The sequence below is a fragment of the Carassius auratus genome, chromosome 12, assembly GCF_003368295.1.
Source record: "Carassius auratus strain Wakin chromosome 12, ASM336829v1, whole genome shotgun sequence".
NCBI classification, from domain to species: domain Eukaryota; kingdom Metazoa; phylum Chordata; class Actinopteri; order Cypriniformes; family Cyprinidae; genus Carassius; species Carassius auratus.
The window spans coordinates 12,286,157-12,305,810 of record NC_039254.1 but is presented as its reverse complement, the minus strand read 5'-3'; the positions used below and the strand labels follow the sequence as shown (position 1 = coordinate 12,305,810).

The window sequence follows — 19,654 nt, the reverse complement described above, 5'->3', positions numbered from 1 at the left end:
ATTTTTGATATCACCCCACAAGTTCTCAATTGGATTAAGGTCTGGAGATTGGGCTGGCCACTCCATAACATTAATTTTGTTGGTTTGGAACCAAGACTTTGCCCGTTTACTAGTGTGTTTTGGGTCATTGTCTTGTTGAAACAACCATTTCAAGGGCATGTCCTCTTCAGCATAGGGCAACATGACCTCTTCAAGTATTTTAACATATGCAAACTGATCCATGATCCCTGGTATGCGATAAATAGGCCCAACACCATAGTAGGAGAAACATGCCCATATCATGATGCTTGCACCTCCACGCTTCACTGTCTTCACTGTGTACTGTGGCTTGAATTCAGAGTTTGGGGGTCATCTCACAAACTGCCTGTGGCCCTTGGACCCAAAAAGAACAATTTTACTCTCATCAGTTCTCAAAATGTTCCTCCATTTCTCTTTAGACCAGTTGATGTGTTCTTTGGCAAATTGTAACCTCTTCTGCACATGCCTTTTTTTTAACAGAGGGACTTTGCGGGGGATTCTTGAAAATAGATTAGCTTCACACAGACGTCTTCTAACTGTCACAGTACTTACAGGTAACTCCAGACTGTCTTTGATCATCCTGGAGGTGATCATTGGCTGAGCCTTTGCCATTCTGGTTATTCTTCTATCCATTTTGATGGTTGTCTTCCGTTTTCTTCCACGTCTCTCTGGTTTTGCTCTCCATTTTAAGGCATTGGAGATCATTTTAGCTGAACAGCCTATCATTTTTTGCACCTCTTTATAGGTTTTCCCCTCTCTAATCAACTTTTTAATCAAAGTACGCTGTTCTTCTGAACAATGTCTTGAACGACCCATTTTCCTCAGCTTTCAAATGCATGTTCAACAAGTGTTGGCTTCATCCTTAAATAGGGGCCACCTGATTCACACCTGTTTCTTCACAAAATTGATGACCTCAGTGATTGAATGCCACACTGCTATTTTTTTGAACACACCCCTTTCAACTAATTGCCCAATTGCACAGCCTTAAGAGCGTGCATATCATGAATGCTGGGTCTCATTTGTTTTCTGAGAATCTACTGAACCTACTGGTAACTTGTTTGCCACGTAGCAATAAAAAAATATACGAAAAACCTTGATTATTCTGGTTAGTCACATTGTACTGCTATTATTTTGAACAATACTGTACATCACTATAAAATTAACGTCCAACAAATGTCACATTGTCCAACTAGAAGGGATGTGACTTGGGGATAGAGTTTTCTTTCAATCTCCATTTAGTCTCATTCCTCTCTAGGAGAAATGTTTGAGATATATTCTTCTTGTGGGACATGTGCCTATTGCCGAGTGGAAAAATCCCGCTGAAGTGGAATACGGGGAAGAATTAGAGAGTGAGAAAAAAAATATAAGAAAAAAAATAAGAGCAGCACAGAGGCGGGATGAGAGGGCAGAGCCTCGGTGTTCAGAGCAAGCTGGTGATTGGCTGGGCAGAAAGCTGCCTTTGTGAGGTCACTGCCTCCACAACAGCTTCCACCCACAATGGGAATCAAGCTGTGTCCAGTCAGCCAGCATGTTTCTCAGTAACACCTTCTACTAGTGTTTCAGTCAGCAGCATCCTGCAAACACCTTCATTTAAAAGTTCTCATGATGTGGGATATGAGGAAGAAAGGGATCGCTCTCACCTGTAAGATTTCCTTTTTCTGTCAAACATAAGACATTTTGAGAAATCTAGTCTTGGCTGTAAACTCATTCAGGTTTGAAACAACACAAGGAATATAAAAAAAATTCAATTTTGGGGGTGGACTATCCCATTAATTGAATCGGTCTCAATGACTCTTTATGTATATTAATTTATTGTCCTATCCACATAGCTGTGTGATTAGGTGAAGACCTAAACTAGTCCTTCTTCCAAAGATTTAGTCATCAGTGAAACGTTGCTCTTACCATCCTCTTGTTTAACAGCTTGGACAATCAGCTAGATGACGAATTGGTCATACAACAAGAGGATGAGATAACAATTATAATTCTGGGGTGAACCTTTCCTTGAAGGCCCCTTTGGTCCAATTTAAGAGAACCTGAGAACGAGAAAGACTGACTTTGCCAGTGGCAGATACACAACATCAAAGCTGCAAAGTACAGACAATGTTAGGGAAATACTAAATGAGAAACATATTTCCGGATGAGACTGTACTTGCAGTACAAAAGAGAGACGGGACAAAAGAAAGCTGTACCTTGTGGAAAAGTGCACTCAGTTCAAGTACGAGCAAAGAAAACTTGACCCAAAGAGAACAAAACTTACGACAGAATCAGGCTGATACACTCGTTCACACTTGTATTTGATTGAGTTTATTAATCCACTCTCATTTCTTAAAATGATCTGTCATTACTATCCTTAGCTGTTGAACAGAGACTGTGGATTAAAAGAAGAGTGTTTATGAGAAGTGAGCAGACTTTAAATGAGTCTACGTAAAAAGTGACATCCACAGAGACACTCTTGGCTACTGGCTCTATGCCAGTCCCAAACCGCAACAGTTGCCAAGCCTTTGTGCTGAGGACAAATAATCAGAATTCCCCTTCACCAAGGGCAGTTACGCTCCCTTCGCTCTTGGCATGCAGTGAACATCCCAACCCGGGTCCTCAAAGGGATGATTTGTCATCAAGTGCTTTAGGAGTGTTACGGCTTATGCTGAGTAATATCAAAATAACCGATACATCAGTCGGTGCTCTCGCAAAGCAAGGGTCCTGCATCTGCGACCTTGGACGAACTCCTGCACGGCCAGAACAGGAAAAGCAGGAGCTTCTGCACAGGATAACAGCAAAAACAGACCAGGGAGTCCGGGATGTAAATTGAGTCACATATTTATTACATAAATATATAGTAAAATAGACCAGCGACAATTACCATAAAAATATCTTCCTTTAAAATCCTGACCATAAACAAAGAGATTTAAAATCACACATTGACATTGACAAACACGCTGATTGTCTGGACCTGTCGAAAAACAGCCCACCACAAGAAAACCTGACATCACACCACCCAAAAAACTAGGACTGATAGGTGCAGCAGGAGATGGGGGTGGAGAACGGGTGGCCGGCGTGACGGAGGTGTGGTGGAGTGAGAGGAGATCACAGTAGATATTGAGAGGTTTTGAGTGTATTCTTGTTGAGATATTCTGAGTTACACATGTCCATTTGGCCCAGAACTTGCATAAGCTTTCTTGCTCCTCCGTACTAGGTGGGAATGGATCCTAAAGACTTCCTGAACCTGGTCCACTCAGCTGAAAGTTGAAACATGCGGTGCCGAGACTCTCAGAACATTATCTGCCAAACTGTCTTGAACGCTACTGCAAAGCAGCTTCACATTTGATCAATTTCCTGCACTCCAGCCTCACCGTACATCTTTAGCTGCATCCAAGTGATGTGACTAGATTCCTCAAGGCCCAGTCCAATTATAACGAGGTGCAGTCCAGTATCTCCGCACAGACTGCAAGCTCTCTCAGCCAATCATTTGTCAGCTGGCCTCTGATTGATTAGGACTCCTGAGTGACTACAGGCGATAAAAACGTGGTGTGAGTTTTGATCACAGTGACGCTAGAATTATTCGCAAGTAAAAATTTTCCTCAAAATTGCTATTTTTTAGAACCACAAACGCACCATTTGCACAATGTCTGTGTTAACAGTAAACAAGACTATACAAATAATTTGCATAAACATTTCAATTTGGATTCATTTTTGCATTAGTGACACCTGGTTTGTACCTGTAGGCCCACACAGATCAAATGTATTCAATATCTTGGATGTTTTGATTTCAACCAATTTCAGCTCTATTTAGCAGATTTTATCCCATGCATATTTCCCTAAAAAATTAGTGAAGAAAATGCCGGTTCTGTCTGGGCCTATGTATCAGGTACCTCATCCAAGAGCAGCTGAACATATGGAAACTGTGGCATGTGGCCAGTGGACCACTGAGACGGAAAACTAGCAGAAGCAGTGCAAACATGACAGCGAAAACAGACATGCACATGTATCTTAAAGCCTAAAGGGAGCACTAGCTGGAATAGAGAGAAAGAAAAGACATAGACCCTTTCGTTTGCACCTGGATCACAAACTAATTTTGCAGAACATCCAAATGCCCAGAAGCAATGTACTGGAAATATCCTGGCAGTGAGGCTTTTCCCCCCCGTAAATCTAATTTATTTTAATTTAATAATCATGCATGCAGATTTGGAATCATCCAGTGTGCAAACAGGGTTTATGTCCTCTAAGAATCAGCACAGATGCTGGAGAGCTTCACATGAAGTTCAGAAGGAAACGGGGAGGTTTGACTGAAGCACCCTTTGAGGCCTTATGAGCAAACCTGAGCAAGCCCACACTCAAACCACTCGCCTTAAAAACAGACAAACATTGCATACGCATACATGTAGCTGTTTTATTGCATAACCTATGTGAGGTGATTCCTTAAACGTCTTTATATTTAGAGATACATTCCTTGCTGTCCATGCATAACCTTTTTAACCACCTTTAAGAAATGACTCCACAAACACCATGTTCTCAAAGCATAATATCACCAGCACATCTAATCTCAAAACCAACCAAACTGCAAAATGTACTTGGAATGACATTTGGTTTTGTGGGTAAAGTTAATATCGGAGAAATCAAGTACCGTATCACATCAGTTTCCCCTACCCACTTTAAACAATAAGCCAAGCCCCGGAGACAGGTCTGATTGCAGATCTGATCTCTGTGTGCACTCAATAAACTGCCATTTTGACACTTGATATTGTCTCTGGAGTCCTTAAGTGCACTAAATTCACTCCAAAAGGCTCTCGGTTGCAAGCAAAATAAAGAAAGAAATAATAAGAAAACATACCTACACGACTGCTGTAGTTGCTGCAAATTGATCAACGTGCGTAAGTTCCAAAAGAATAGAAAAGACCAATCCACCTTTAGCAGAACATTTTCGATTTTCCATGATAAATATTATTGGCTGTAGACCATCTAATAATATATATCTATTTTGAATCAGGCAGGCCTCAAAAGGTGCAAAAAAGGAAGGAGAACAGAAAGGCAGAAAAGCATTAAGCCTCATAATCCAACAATAAAAGTACTTGCAAATACTGTAACATACTGCACAGAGCATGCACAGCACACAGTCCATGAAAAGCCTTCAAATGTACAGTATGAGCTTTTATCCAAAAGCAATACATATCTACACTGGTTTATGGAAAAGTCTGGTTATATTTTTATATTGTTAAAAAAGGAGAAAGAGAAAATGGAACGGTAATAAGGCTATCATACTCAAAATACAGAAAAGTGATCAAATTTTGACCACATTGTACCCAAGAGGTAACACTTCATATTTTTATTTTCTGCAGGGGGCCAATCAAAAGTCACTGTGGTGCTTCTGAAACTAGCTTACTATTAAATGTCTTCATACCAGCTTCCAATTTTTTTTCAGTGCTGCTGCTGATTCTCGAATTGCAGAACTAAGGTTTCTCCACTCTGTGTTAAAGATTATAATAAGGATGGAAAATTGAAAGCCCATTCAGATTGATTGCAGTACAGCAGTTAATTGTAACTTCCTGATATATGCAGGCTAAGTGCTGCCTGGCCGCTGAATGTGGAGAGACTTACTCATAAAAACAGTTTATAATGGTGTGGTCCTGCTGGTTGTCAGGAAAAGAGTTAGTGGTTACTTACTCACAGGGTTTGAAATGAACTTTTACTACACTGGCAAAAGCAGAGTGAATTTTAAGAAACACTCCAACACAGTAGGGGCAGTATTACACCCTAAAGCTGGATGTCACTTGTTATAATTATTATTGTATTGAAAATGCTGTGTGCTGCTACTACTGCAGCACAAAATGCTAGTCTTTAGAATCATTCTCTCCATCTCCTTAGATCCTTATTTTGATGGTGATTTTAGTTTTCTTCTGAAAATCAAAAATGTATGTAAATATGTACTTGACTGATTGACTGCATTATTATTATTATTTTCAAACTTTATAAACATCGCAATAATCGTGTTTCGGCCATGATGAGCATATATTGAAAATCTAACACTAAGAAAAAAAAAAGACTAATTACAGAAACAACCAGACAGGGTATTATTAGTAATGTTGCGAATGTTATTTAAAAAGTACCGTGTAGTCCAACAGTGTAAACAACAACAACAACAACAAAAAAAAATCAGTGAGTTTCTATTGCTGTCTTATGAAGCATCAGGCACATCCTGTAAGAGAAGCTGAATGAAATGAACATGTGGAAGCTTTGGCAGTTGGTCAATGGACCGCTGAGAGGAAACAGAACGAACATGACAGCAAAACAGATGTGTGCGTCTAGGTCCGTAAATGTCGATGGAACTGCGAGAAAGAGATGGCCTTCATACAGCGACCCTTCTGTATAGACCTTGGCTGTTGGATGCATTTTATTCTATGTACAGTATGTCATTTTAAAAGCATCCTACATAAAATGTCCTGAAAGCAAACCTGAGCAAGGCTGAACCAAAAGCACCCATTGTGAAACCTGACAAGCGTTGCATAAGAATCCCAAAACAGCTTTCTTTGCATAATATTAGCGTCACAAAAGTTTTTGTGTGATTGGCTACATGCATTTGTGTTCAACTAGTGTGCAAACATTCCTTTCTGTCTCTGCATATAGATTTCTCTCATGGCTTGACAGAATCATCTCTGTATATAATACCAGCAGCCTGTTTAATCTGACTAAAGACAGAATGTTCAAACTAAAAATCATACTCTGGTGCTAAAGGAAATTTGGCTGACAGCTAATTTACAGGACGCCCGGCCATTTGAAGCCTTGAATAGCTACATGGAACAACAACCAAAACCCAGAGATCTGACTGAAATATCCCCATATGCACTTATGAATTATACCTGCCAGAGTGAAACTAACCAGGACCATTTTTTTCCCTATCATAAAGTGCCAAAGTTTCTTTCCATAAACTGACAGTTTGAGTATAATTTCATCCGCTGATAATAACTTTATTCATCTTACACTCCAACTTCAAAGAAGCCCAAACTTGCAATAAAATGTGTGAGCAAGAGCAAGAATTAGAGGGCAGAAAATCGTGGAATAGTTCTTCATCAGCAACAGGAAATTCATTAGTGATTCTATTTAAAGATGGACCTGGAAACAAATTATTGACCTCATTTCCCTTCCTGCTATTCTCCACTTTCCAACCTGACACCATATTCTTAGTGTGAACTGCTGTGCTCCTCAAAGAAATAGTGGATTTTACACCGCATCAGTAGAACCTCAAAACGTGTTCAAGGGGTCAGTCATCAAATCCAGCCACATGGTGGACAATTCACACACACCCACCAGCAGACACATATCCACAGCACAAAGGCATGCGCACAGAAGTCCAAACCCATAACAAATGTCAGGAGGAGCAAGAAATGATGGTCAGCATATGATTAAACAACTTTTGTCTTTCACTTTGATGGAAACAGTTGACCAGTGTTGCAAAGTTAGACTCCCATTTGAATGTATTGTGTACTAGTCATTTGTACACATATTTTAAAGGTGCACTTTTTCATAATAATATGAAGAACACACTTTTAATTAATTTTGAAAATGCATATGAAATATTGTAAATCCATTTACAGTAGCCTAATAAAAAGCAGTTTTATGGGTCGCTTCATTGAGTTCACCATTTTGAGAAGACATGACCAACTGAATGCTACTTGGAAACCCAACTGAATTATCTTGGTAAACCACCTGTTATCAAAAACGTTCATTAACAGAATATTGTCTGACAGCAAATAGCGCATTTCTACAACAGCTGAGTGCACCTTTAAGTAGGACGAGTTTGACTCCACTGCAGACCCACTAGTGTATCAAAAATATGCTTTGCAGAAATACTAAGCCTGAATGCTTTACTGTTTAGATAAGCAGAGATGTTTGCCGGCAGCCATATCACCCTGGAGCCCAAGACCGGTTGCCCACTGAAGCTAAGCAGGGCTGAGCCTGGTCAGTACCTGGATGGGAGACCTCCTGAGAAAACTAGGTTGCTGCTGGAAGAGGTGCTAGTGAGGCCAGCAGGGGGTGCTCACCCTGTGGTCTGTGTGGGTCCTAGCGCCCCAGTGTAGTGATGGGGACACTATACTGTCAACAAGCACCGTCCTTCGGATGAGACGTTAAACCGAGGTCCTGACTCTCTGTGGTCATTAAAAATCCCAGGATGTCTTTCGTAAAGAGTAGAGGTGTGACCTCGGCATCCTGGCTAAATTCGCCCATTGGCCTCTGACCATCATGGCCTCCTAACAATCCCCATATCCGCTGATTGGCTTCATCACTCTGTCTCCTCTCCATCAGTAAGCTGGTGTGTGGTGGGCGTTCTGGCGCACTATGGCTGCCGTCGCATCATCCAGGTGGATGCTGCACACTGGTGGTGGATGAGGAGATACCCCTTGACTATGTAAGCGCTTTGAGTCTCTAGAAAAAAGCGCTATATAAATGTAAAGAATTATTATTATTATTATTCTCACCAGGCTTTTCATGATTGCCTTTTATGAGTCCCATTGAAGCAGCCCCAAGAGTGCAGGAGAACTGTGTGTGTATGTGGCAGAAAGAGAGCGACTGATGAACACGAAAGAGAAGACCACCACAGGACATGAACACCGAAAGCACATCTTCAACTCAGAGAGCAAAGAATGATGAGCTAACAAGGCATGGCTGGAATTTTACAATATTTATTTAAAAACAAGTTTGTTATATTTCCTTTTTTTTTTGTCTTTTTTTTTCTTTTGTTGATACCTGAGAGAATCCTTCAATAGCTTTCCTTTCCAGTCTCATTTAAAACAGCTGTGGTATGGACATCATCCCCGCTCTCTGTTCACACTCTCATGGCTGGGTGCATTTTGCACATGAGCACTAGTTCATATTCACAAACACAGTCTAATCAAATTAAGATACATTCAAAGGAAACAGAGAAAATGAGGGCGTTGACATCACAGTGGTGAGGGCAGCCAATCAAACATAAATTTCAAAAATAGCATGCTTCTTTATGTCTTTTGTTCATTTAAGCTTTCGCATACTGTGTTAAAGCTGAAGTGTGCGGTTTCTGCACCACTAGTGTCTTTAAATGGAACTGCATGTTTCCAAAATACCCCCCTCTTCTGCTATTGGCTAGATGAAACCGATAGCCCCGCCTCAAAATCACACCATTGGTTGAGATCTTGCCAGGCTTGTGAAATGTTCTGATAGTGCCTCAGTGACAGTGTTGCCGCGGGATGTTTTCCATGTCTGTGGGTTGAAGTAACCCCAATAAAATGATATTTAGCTCCTGAAATGCAACTTTTACCAGGGGAATCCTATCAAAAAATCTGTTTTTTACCCCCCAGAACACAATTTTTACTGGGGGATTGGGTTTATTTTGGGCTAGTTTTGAGTAGCAATTGGGCAGTTTTGCAGTGAAAACCTGGCAACCTTGGTGTTACATTTTTTTGTTGTTGGTGAAATCAGCCAATAAATGTCTTACTTATAATAATCTCTGTGTAGTAATCAGGTATATTAACATATAAAGTAGTTTATTTTGCATATTAAGAAAGAAATGGCACACTTCAGCTCTAAATCTGACTGAGTTTGGTCTGAGATTCAGTATCACAGCTGAGAGGGAAAAGAATTTCAACTCAAAAAATGTTTTGGGTCGGTCTCTACAAAATAAATTTTGATTCTGAACCTATGAAATGCCATTTTGTTTTCTAATAGGTAGTACCAATCCACCAAACCATGAGAGCATTCGACGCAAACACATACATAGAAACACAAATGCAGTCCCTCGACAGCAGATGACATCACTGGAGATGAGTGGAAAGTTGAACTAGCGCCCTCAAATGTTCGTGAGGATTGACAAAGCAGGTCCCAGGCAGCAGTTAGGGTTATCCTTTCCTTGACTTTTACACTGACTAATGAAAAGACAAACTGACTGAGGCTCATGCAGTTGTGGTGGGTGGGGCTCTGGGGGGGTGGGGTGTTTAGAGGCATGCCTGCTAATCAGCGATCAATAGCACAGTCATCATGCTATCATAGGGTTTAGCATTGCATAGACATTCTTGCTTCTGGGCGTTTTTTGTCTTTTTCTAAAGAAGAAAAAAAGATAGCACAAAATTTGGTAAAAAAAAAAAAAAACGCGAAAAACGAAACTACACCACCACCAAAACTAAACAAAACCAGTATCTACTGTTCTCCTCTGAGGAAACTGAATGGCAGAAGTGAGGCCAGCTAAGTGCTTCTGGGTACCAGACTTTACCCACCTATTGTACGTCTCTACCAGCAATCTGACCTAGCGAACAAATGTACGTCTAACTACCCAGTCGGAAAGAGCAGTTTGAGTGTGGGGCAGAGGGTTGCGGAGGCACAGGGTTAGATTGATAATTTCATGGGGCACTTTTTCTTCATATTTGTATTGAACATGCACGTTTGCGAGTGCACCAAAGCACACGTACAGATGTGTGAAGCATTTACAGAACTACGTAAGCAGATTCACTTTACAAAAACACTGGGATCAGCCGGCTGCGTTCTGGCGTCGACATCCAGTATGTGACGGTTGCATATGGTTAACACATAGTGATTTAATCTTTCAATATCTTTTCGTTTTGTATTTACATCCTTGGTTATGGCCAAAAAACTGGTAAAAGTACAAAAAAGAAGAACGAAACAAAACAAAACACAAGTATTGCACCTTGAAGGTGGGCAATATGCGCTTAGTAAGCTGTTTGTGTAACATCATTTTGACAGCACTGTCCACTCTTGCTGGTGACCTGAAGTGAGGTTCTAGTTCCCGGGCTCGGTTCCAGCCCAGTCCTGTCAGCTACATTCAATACCACAAAGCGCTCTCTGCTGTCACGGATGCACACGACTCCCTTTCCAGCCTTCCAGCCACACCGCATCCCGTCCGCTTCCATCATGGCCCATCGCATCAGCAACGGTGACACCATTCGCAAACGGAGGCTAATGCATGCAACTGGTGCAAATCTGAAACAGATGGGCTTTCGAGGCCAAAGGAGGAGGCCGCGTGCTTCCGCGATCACATGAACGCTCATGCGCACATACACCCCATCGTACAGTTCAACACATGCACCGGACGCATTTGACACAAGTGCCACGCAGAGAAGCACTCCTCCCAAGTTCATTTAAGCTTTGTGTTGTGTGAGGTATGAGTAGATTGTGTTTCAGTTTTTTTTTTTTCAGTTTCTTTTGCATTATTTCTCATGTTTTTTTTTTTTCTTCTAGGTCTTCTTTGATACAAAAAAAAGAAAACAAAATATAAAAAAGAAAATATTCCTGTTTCTTGTCCTCTTGATAAAAAGACGATGGACAGATACACAAACAAACAGAGCAGTCGACTTATCATTACAAACTATAGTGAGGTGAAAAAGGAGAAATTCTCTAGTTTACACTGCACGCATGGTCAAAAAGTGACTACGGCTGTTGTTTTTCTCTCTTACATAGAGCAGTTAAGCATTGAAAACGAACACACACATTTCAGTTCAAAACAAAAAGAAATAATAACAAACAGCTCAAGCTCCGAGATTTGAACTCTTTGTTCTGGAGTCATTTTTTATTTGTTTTCTGGGTTTGTAATTATTTTATCATTTCGGTTTTTTTTTTCTTATTCTATCTCTCTCAAAAAAAATTAAAAAGTAAAGCAGCATCGAAACCCTTTGCGTTCACTCGAGCAGCCAATCGGGGTCCACTGCTGCGTCACTCCTATTCCAAGGTGGAACTCCATGCAGGGTGATCACGGAATGCTCACATTTCCTCTCATTCTGATTGGCTGACTTCCTTCACAACCTCGTTATAGAGCAACTCCTCGTCCTGGCTCTTTCATTCTGCTGCTCCTCGTTCACATTCATTCGGTGCTGCCATTCTTTGCATGGCTCGGCTGCTCCTTTGTCTCACAAAGGAAAGGCCCATTTCAGTTGGGTGTTAGTCTCAAGCCACTTTAGGCTTCGAGGGGCGGGGACACGGAGGTCTATTCGTAAATGAGTGTTTCATCGTTTTTTGAGGACATTGCTTGATTTAATACTGACTCTGATGGTGTGCTCAGGAGCACATGAAGGTGTGGCCTCTGTTTGACAGAGAGGTTGGGGTCGTGTCCTTGGAAAACATGCGACTGAACTGGAGGAGCTGCAAGGTGGGACCCATCATGCCTTAGTGCAAAAACTCCTTGAAAGGTGCCCGGGGTTGAATCGTTTCTGAATATTTGGTTCTTTCAAAACTAAGTGCTATCATTCAACTGCTAGCTTCCTTACTTCCCCTGCCCCACCATGAAGAAACCAGCCGACTCCAAGCTCCACTTTGCAAATTACTGCTTGGTATTGAAAGAAGGAAACAGCGGTAGACCCATTCGGCTCAGGACTGACCAGCTCGGGTCCTTCATCTAAAGTTCTCTCCGCGACTCCTCTTTGTAGTCAGCGGGATGTAGTTTGCCGTCTGCTGAAAAACTACACTTGTGACACTTGGTCCCACACGTAAAGAAACAAAACAAAAAAAAAAGCCCATCCAGAATAGTTTTTTCTCTAAGCCCAGAGTGAAGAGGCCTTGGAGAAATCTGACAGGCAATGATGAGGAATGGCAGGCCCTCCTGTCTACAGTGGTATTTCAACATAACTGAGAAGAAACTGTGTCTGCAACTGTTTCTATCCTGGCTGTTAGTGTGTGTGAATACAAGTGTGTGTAAATGTGTGTGTGTGTGTGTGTGGCTGAGGGTAGCTGCCCTGTGTCCAGAGGTGAGGTAGAACCTGTCAGCACAGAGGCAGTCTAGGCGCCACAGCCAGCCGGAGGTGTGCCCACATTTGAGGTAAAACGAAAACAACAAACAAAAAACATCAACAACAGCCAGTCCGCCATGGCCCGACAGGAGTGTGCGCATGTGTTCGCACAGACCGGGCAACAGTAGCATCTGAGCGGAACACAGATGGGCTGGACTGAACTCTCAAAGCCCTGCATGGGAGTCCAGAACTACAGCACTGCAGTGCATACAGTAAAAATGAGGCATTCGAGTTTTGAGGTGTTTGTTTTAGTACGTTTGTGTGTGTGTGTGTGATGGGTCTGGGAGTATGGTAATACTGGCTCCCTCTCGACACTTGTAAAACACAAATCAGTGCGGCTTGGAAGTGTAGGGGCGCCTGGATTTTCATCTCTCTGCGTGACATTCCTGGGACAAAGAGGGACTCAAAGAGTCCACAACTAAGCCCAGACAATGCCATGGATGAACCACACATAGAGTCGCAGAGTGGCACCCCTGAATGAGCACTAAAAAGGCGACCGAGAGCTTTCAACGGTCCGTGTCCTACTGAGTACGGAGGGACATATATTCTTGAAAAGTCCCAAATCATTTCGAGTAGCTTTATTTAAATATAGCACCTGATTTGGTTCAGAAAATTCCTCCCGCTCCACACACACAGGCTCAATATCGAAGAGAAATCATGTGGTCTTGTTAAAGAAGGTCCATGCTAGCGTAGAGCTTGAGATGCCGAGGGTCAATCTCAGGAGAACGCCGAGATTTCAATCAACCAAATGAACTGACCACTTCACGACCTGGCGGAGGAATCTATATGCCAGCTGCCATCCAGTCTTAGCAGAGGGCACCCCCAGTGGTGGCGTGACAGTAGTGCAGTCTGTACGTGTACAAATGCATACAAGCTCATTGGAGTACTGCATCTGTAAGCACACTTACAGGAGTGTGTGTGTGTGTGTCTGTAGATGTATATTCTGTGTCTAAGGTGTTGGTAAACCAGTATAAGACATCATGCCGAGACAGAAGGGCCACACGTGGGGAATTTAGTAGATGTGGGAGGGCTGAGTTTTCTGTGAAAAAACGAAACAATTTTTTTTTTCGACTTAAACCCCCCTGTATGAAAGCCTTTCTGAAGATGACCCCTGCCAATGCAGCTGCTGCTGGTGAGTTTGGTGCGTGGAGGGGGGTGAGACGGGTAGAGGAAAACGGGTTACAAAACGTTGTTGATTCTCCTGCTGTGGCTCGCTGGGATGTCACACGTCCTGATCCTCAAAGACCTCCAGGAAAAGTGGGGGAAAGAGTTCAGTGGGGCATTCCACCTTCATGTGCAGGAAGCGGCTGGCGTGGCAGGCTCCGATCATGCGCAAGTCCGTCACCTTCATCAGCAGCTTGGGCCAGAAATGAGGAATGTTGTGCTTGCGATAGTTGATGTAGTGTTCGAACGCTAGGAGGTACATCTCCTGGCACTTCTCAATCTTCTCCACGCATGTCAAGCCTGTTCGATCTGAACCAGAGAAGATACAAGGACAATACTTATTATGTGACCATTACAGGGTTGTAGCAAAATACATTATTTCAAAAACTAAAAATAAAAATAATTAGGATAAATCACAACTTTATAAACTGTGATTTGTAGCAAAAAAAGTATCTTTCTTGTACTCCTCGTCACTATTTTACAGAATTAATGCCTCAATTAAAAAAAGAATCAATTTAAAAATAGGTGTTTAATGTTTAGGCTAATAGTAAGTAATGTACATTTTACCAACACTATTGTCAAAATTGACTGTTTTTGCATATTTCATCAATGAAAATAGTTCCTGAAATATATATTTCAGTCTGAAATTATTTTAATTTATGAAACATATATAACATTTATAAAAAAAAAAAAAAAAAATATATATATATATATATATATATATATATATATATATATATATATATATATATATATATATATATATATATATATATTATTTTTTTTTACCCGTTTTACACACTGTATGATCATGTTGAAGTGGCCTGTTTTTATATTTTTATGTAGCTCATCAGGTGATTGAAAATTTTATCAGCGATAATGAAGCCGAGAGACTGCAGAGAATCTGTCCCATCTGTCTTTGCATACTCTTAATACAGGTTCCATAGACAATACATATCATTCAAGCCACTATTGCTTATTTACTTTTGACACCAGTCTATATCTCCTCATGACAGAATAATAGTTACACAAAAAGGACTCATTTCATCGCGTCAACACAAGATCATCACATGTTTTCTCTTAATGGCAGCTCATCACACACAGTTAAACACTTGACATGTTATATTCACATTGATTATTATGTAATGTGTCCTCTCTCACCTGAGCTCATAAGCAGTACGGCCTGGAGTAGGGCCACCTCTGTGTCATCCAGGTTGAACTGTGCCAGACTCTTGCCTAAGTCAAAGATGGCATCAGACACAACGCCCAGCCCTCCGTTCTTTAGCTGCTCTCGTTTAACAGCCATCTCTCCATTCAGCGTCAAGGTCTCGCTTTCCGGGTCATACCGAACCGCAGCACGTAGAGACATAATCTCCATACAGCAGCCCTTCAGCAAGATGATCTGATCCTCACAAGGCAGCTACAGAAATCACACAATAATAGACATTTATTTCAACTAATGGCATAAAATCTGCTGTGACATCATCCTGAGTTTCAATATTTAAAATGTTGTTATTATGGTGGTAAATTGTTAAACAACAACAACAAAAAATGAATCAATTCAGATTTTTTTTTTGTCATAACGAAAAAAAACCCAAAATATAACACCAGTATGGATTTCAGTATTGCCACTCAAATAAAAAATTTAATGAATAGTAAATTATAAACAATAATTACATAATACAACAACAAAAAATTACGGTGTATTTTAATAGTAGGTGCTACAGTATGACACAATTGTTAATCTTCAAATTAAATTAAGATTATAACTTAAATATATGTTGTGTGTATAATTGTAAAAAAAAAACTACTTACTTTACTACTTACACAGCACAGACGAAGTATAATGTACACTAAAGTTTACTTATTTATTTTTAATTAAATGAATGCATTTTTTTTTTCATGAGAGTGTCTTACAAATGTACTTAAATGCATGCATTAATGTGATAACTTTGACAGTCTTAATCATATATTAGAAAAAAATGACGACCAAAGCACTGAAAGGAACTGAAGAGGAAAGAAAAATACTGGTAAAATGGCAGTAGAGGGAATATTTACACTGATGTATAAAACGTTTCACATCATTTACAATAGCAACAAAAATTCAATATTGCTCAGTGTCACAGTGGGGCACTGTGACTAGAGACTGGCACTGGACTTAGAACACAACACACTAGGCATGCATAGACTTTTCATACAATGACACATATTTGTTTTGCGCAATGTTACACCAGTTAACATCAGGTATGTGTGTGTGTGTAATTGATTGTGTATTGTTTAAGTGTTGATCCTGTTCTCACCATTTTTGTTTAGGTTAACACTTTGTGAGTCAATATTTTTATTATGTTAATTTGGGTATTGTTGAGAATACAAACAAGACCGGTTGGCATGTTAAATGTTTATTGTTTTCAATCATCCACTTACATAAAGTAAACATTCATACTTACATACTGGAACATTTTCTCATAACAAACAGAAGAAACCCGGGCACTACATTGCCACCATTTTTAAATACCTGTTTCCCGCCAATAGAAGGCACACTTAATTGGTCTCATGCCGGAGGGGGAGATTGGTGTTTGTTTGATGCTTTGGTAAACCATAATAATGAATTAATTTGTGTTGTTTGAAATGGTTGGATATTTCTGCATATTTTTTAGTTCTAATAGTTATGCCTTTGTTACAATTAAGTCGCTATTTAATTGTTTTGTCTTTCTTGAACTTATTTGTTACCATCAATTATTTAATGGTTTAGTCCTAGTGGGAGGGGCTTATACTTTTTAAGTGTTTCTCTCAGTCTGGTAAAGGAGCTGGTAGAGTGAGTCGGGAAAAGTTGCTTGCTTGATTTTTGGGTCAAATTATTGACATAGCCAAAAGTTTTGTTTGTACATTTAAACTTTGTAAAAAAAAAATTCTATTTTTTGTATTTTTTTATTTTTATTTTTTTACTTTTTGAGTTACACTGTAAATATAATTTGCATTCTTTTGGAAAATCTTTGTTTTTCACATTTTGGAATAAACACCAACTTTTTGACTTCATCAGCATGTCACTTCATTTTTTCACGCCTCCATGGGCCGGTACATCCAGAGCAGGGGTGCCGCCACTGCTTGAACACCTTGTAGCAGTTGGCACACCACTGTCTCTGTTACACTCAGTATTATGTTTTTGTATTACAGTGTGTCTAGGTGCTTGTGGAATGTACAGAAGGCATGACGCTCAACTTAGAGAGACAGAGAGGTTGTGGATACGTGTGGATGGCAAGGTGAATTTATGGTGTAGACAATAATAAATACGTTGCCATTAGGGTGCTGTGTAGTTTACTATCCAAGAATGTTCACACTTGTGGTTAAAGCGGAGTTGGTGAATGCTGAATATGGAGAGAATGCCTCTATAGCTATGACTGATGTAATGTGGCAAAAACACACACACATTCACCAAAGCCACATCTCTACAATTCATCCAAATATGACAGATAGCACATACATACAAACCCACCCACACGGACATATCTGGCAACTATTAAAATAACACAAAACTGAGAAAGGACCGCAGCATATTTTCTGCTAATTAGCCCAATGGACACTAATGTACTCTAATTACACGGCTTAATTTGACAAATCTAATTACTACAGAGCACAAACACCTCAAACAGGGTGTAAAATAAACAAAAGTAGCATGCTTACCTCCGAAAACATGGGCAGTTTTTTGGCAAAGTCAACAACACGTGTGATGGCTGGGGTGATGATCTTGGTAAACTCGCTGAAGGCCTCCAAATCCACTTTGTCCCCATCTGATGTGGGGGCCACTGGAGACTGTCCGATGTCCTCCGGCTGCAGACACAGACAAAGAACTAACTGTGACTGTAACTTCTGGCTTTTGTAACAGGCAACAATGTATTTGACCTGAAGAATATATGAATGGACAGATACAGCAAATGGGATGCATGTGTGGGGTCAGGCTTTCCAGTTATGTAGGCTGATAGCCTTGGAAAACCACAGCGTTTGGTATCCTCAGGGTGGATTAGAGTTCAGCCATGTAAAAACTCTGGACAAACAGCCAAGTAGCCCTGGCATCTGGAGCTACATTCTCTGTATGCAGTAAGTGGCATGTAACATGACTCAGAATAGAGGTGATTATAAGTACTCAAAAGTCAGAGTTGCATTTACAGCATTACATGCTGGCCGTTGCATTTACTGTATATTTTCTGAATGCGAGACATGGCTATGACTCATGGACGGTATATCTGCAGTTTGTTTCTGTTCCAATCAACACCTCAGACACGAGAATAACAATAGAAGACATTTACATTCTTAGGAATTATATAAGCAAAAGAAAAAAGAGATTAAATAATATATTCAATTATACATATATACATCGCGTAAATTAATTCTTAATTAATAAAAAACGTGATTAAAATGTGTTAATGCGGTTAACGTACTGGCCCAACCCCCAGACCTGTACGTCATCTTACATTTCATACAGTTGACTGCTGACTAATACGATACAGGGTAACAACTCCATAAATGCAGTTATGCTTTAAAATTCAAGATAATGGGGCAAAAAAATCCCCCATGTACAGTTTTTGTCTCAAAAGCAGCAAGAGCAATATCACACTTTATGTCTGAATACCACGAGTGGAAATGTTAATATTGTGTCTTTGTCTGTTTTTGCTCAATTTTGCACAGAAAATATTACTGCCATAGCAGAACTGTTGTGCATCACCGAGCAAAGCAGCGGTGATTTGTTTTTGAATGAATCTGCATTTTGAAAAAATCATGTGAATCAATGATTCAATAGTCTATTCATAAAATGAACTGTTTACTTCATTCATGAATGAAACAGTCTTATGAACAAATAGAATGAATGAATGACTCAAAAACACACTTAGTGCTGCCCTTTGACAGTTTTAGACTCATATAAAGGGTATCATTTCATTTTAAAACAAACAAACAGTCTGATGCGATCAGATGCTCTAGTTAAACTAAGTATATCAGAATTCAGATAACTTGGCATCAATATTATTAGATCTTTTTCCTCTCTCCTAGCTGCTCGTTTTCTTCCTTTGTTGGAGCAATGTAAGTCTGATTTGCAGAGATGGAGCAGTTTACCCTTGTCATTGATAGGTTGTAATAATGTAGTGAAAATGAAAATTTGTCCAAGTTTCTTTTTGTTTTTCAGTGCGTTCCTTTGTATTTACCTATGCTTTTTTAGTTTTTTTCAAAATCTCTAGATCAGATCTCACTTTTGTGAATAAATCATTACTTCATAGATATCAACTGAGTCGTGGGCTTTTGTTATCCAATTGTAAGTTTTGCTACTGGTCAGCGAATATTCATAAGTTAACATTTTGATTCAGTTTATCCACTGCACCTTGTTACAGATTGGAGGCCAACCTGTGCACATCAGCTTCTCTATTGGCTTTTCAATGTCTCCTCTTCTTCCCTAACTCATAGTCCATTAGTTATTGTTACAATTCAGAACTGGAGTCAATTCAGACACCATTTTAAATTTACTACCGCTTCAACATTAACTTCTTCACCATTACTGGAGAATCATATGTTTCCCTCGTGTCTTACTGATCCTATTTTTATGCAATGACATGCAAAAGGTCCAATAAGTTTTCAAGACCTGTATAGAGATGGCACCTTTCGTAGTTACCTACAGCATACAACAACCCCATCTAAAAATGTACATTTTAAAACATGTCTATGTGGTGGAC

At 40.1% G+C, this 19,654-nt stretch overlaps 1 protein-coding gene across 2 annotated transcripts in view; it reads right to left on the bottom strand.

Annotated features, from left to right (window-relative positions):
- Window positions 1-8,675: 8,675 nt before the first annotated feature.
- Window positions 8,676-19,654, bottom strand: part of LOC113111867 (thyroid hormone receptor alpha) — a 134,686-nt gene continuing 123,707 nt past the window's right edge. For both annotated transcript variants that reach the window (XM_026277030.1, XM_026277031.1), the window contains 3 exons: window positions 17,619-17,765; window positions 15,099-15,357; window positions 8,676-14,246 (listed from right to left, as the gene is read on the bottom strand). In XM_026277030.1, coding sequence (XP_026132815.1) covers window positions 13,996-14,246; window positions 15,099-15,357; window positions 17,619-17,765 — 657 coding nt within the window. In that variant the 3' untranslated portion in view covers window positions 8,676-13,995. The remainder of the gene's footprint in view (window positions 14,247-15,098; window positions 15,358-17,618; window positions 17,766-19,654) is intronic.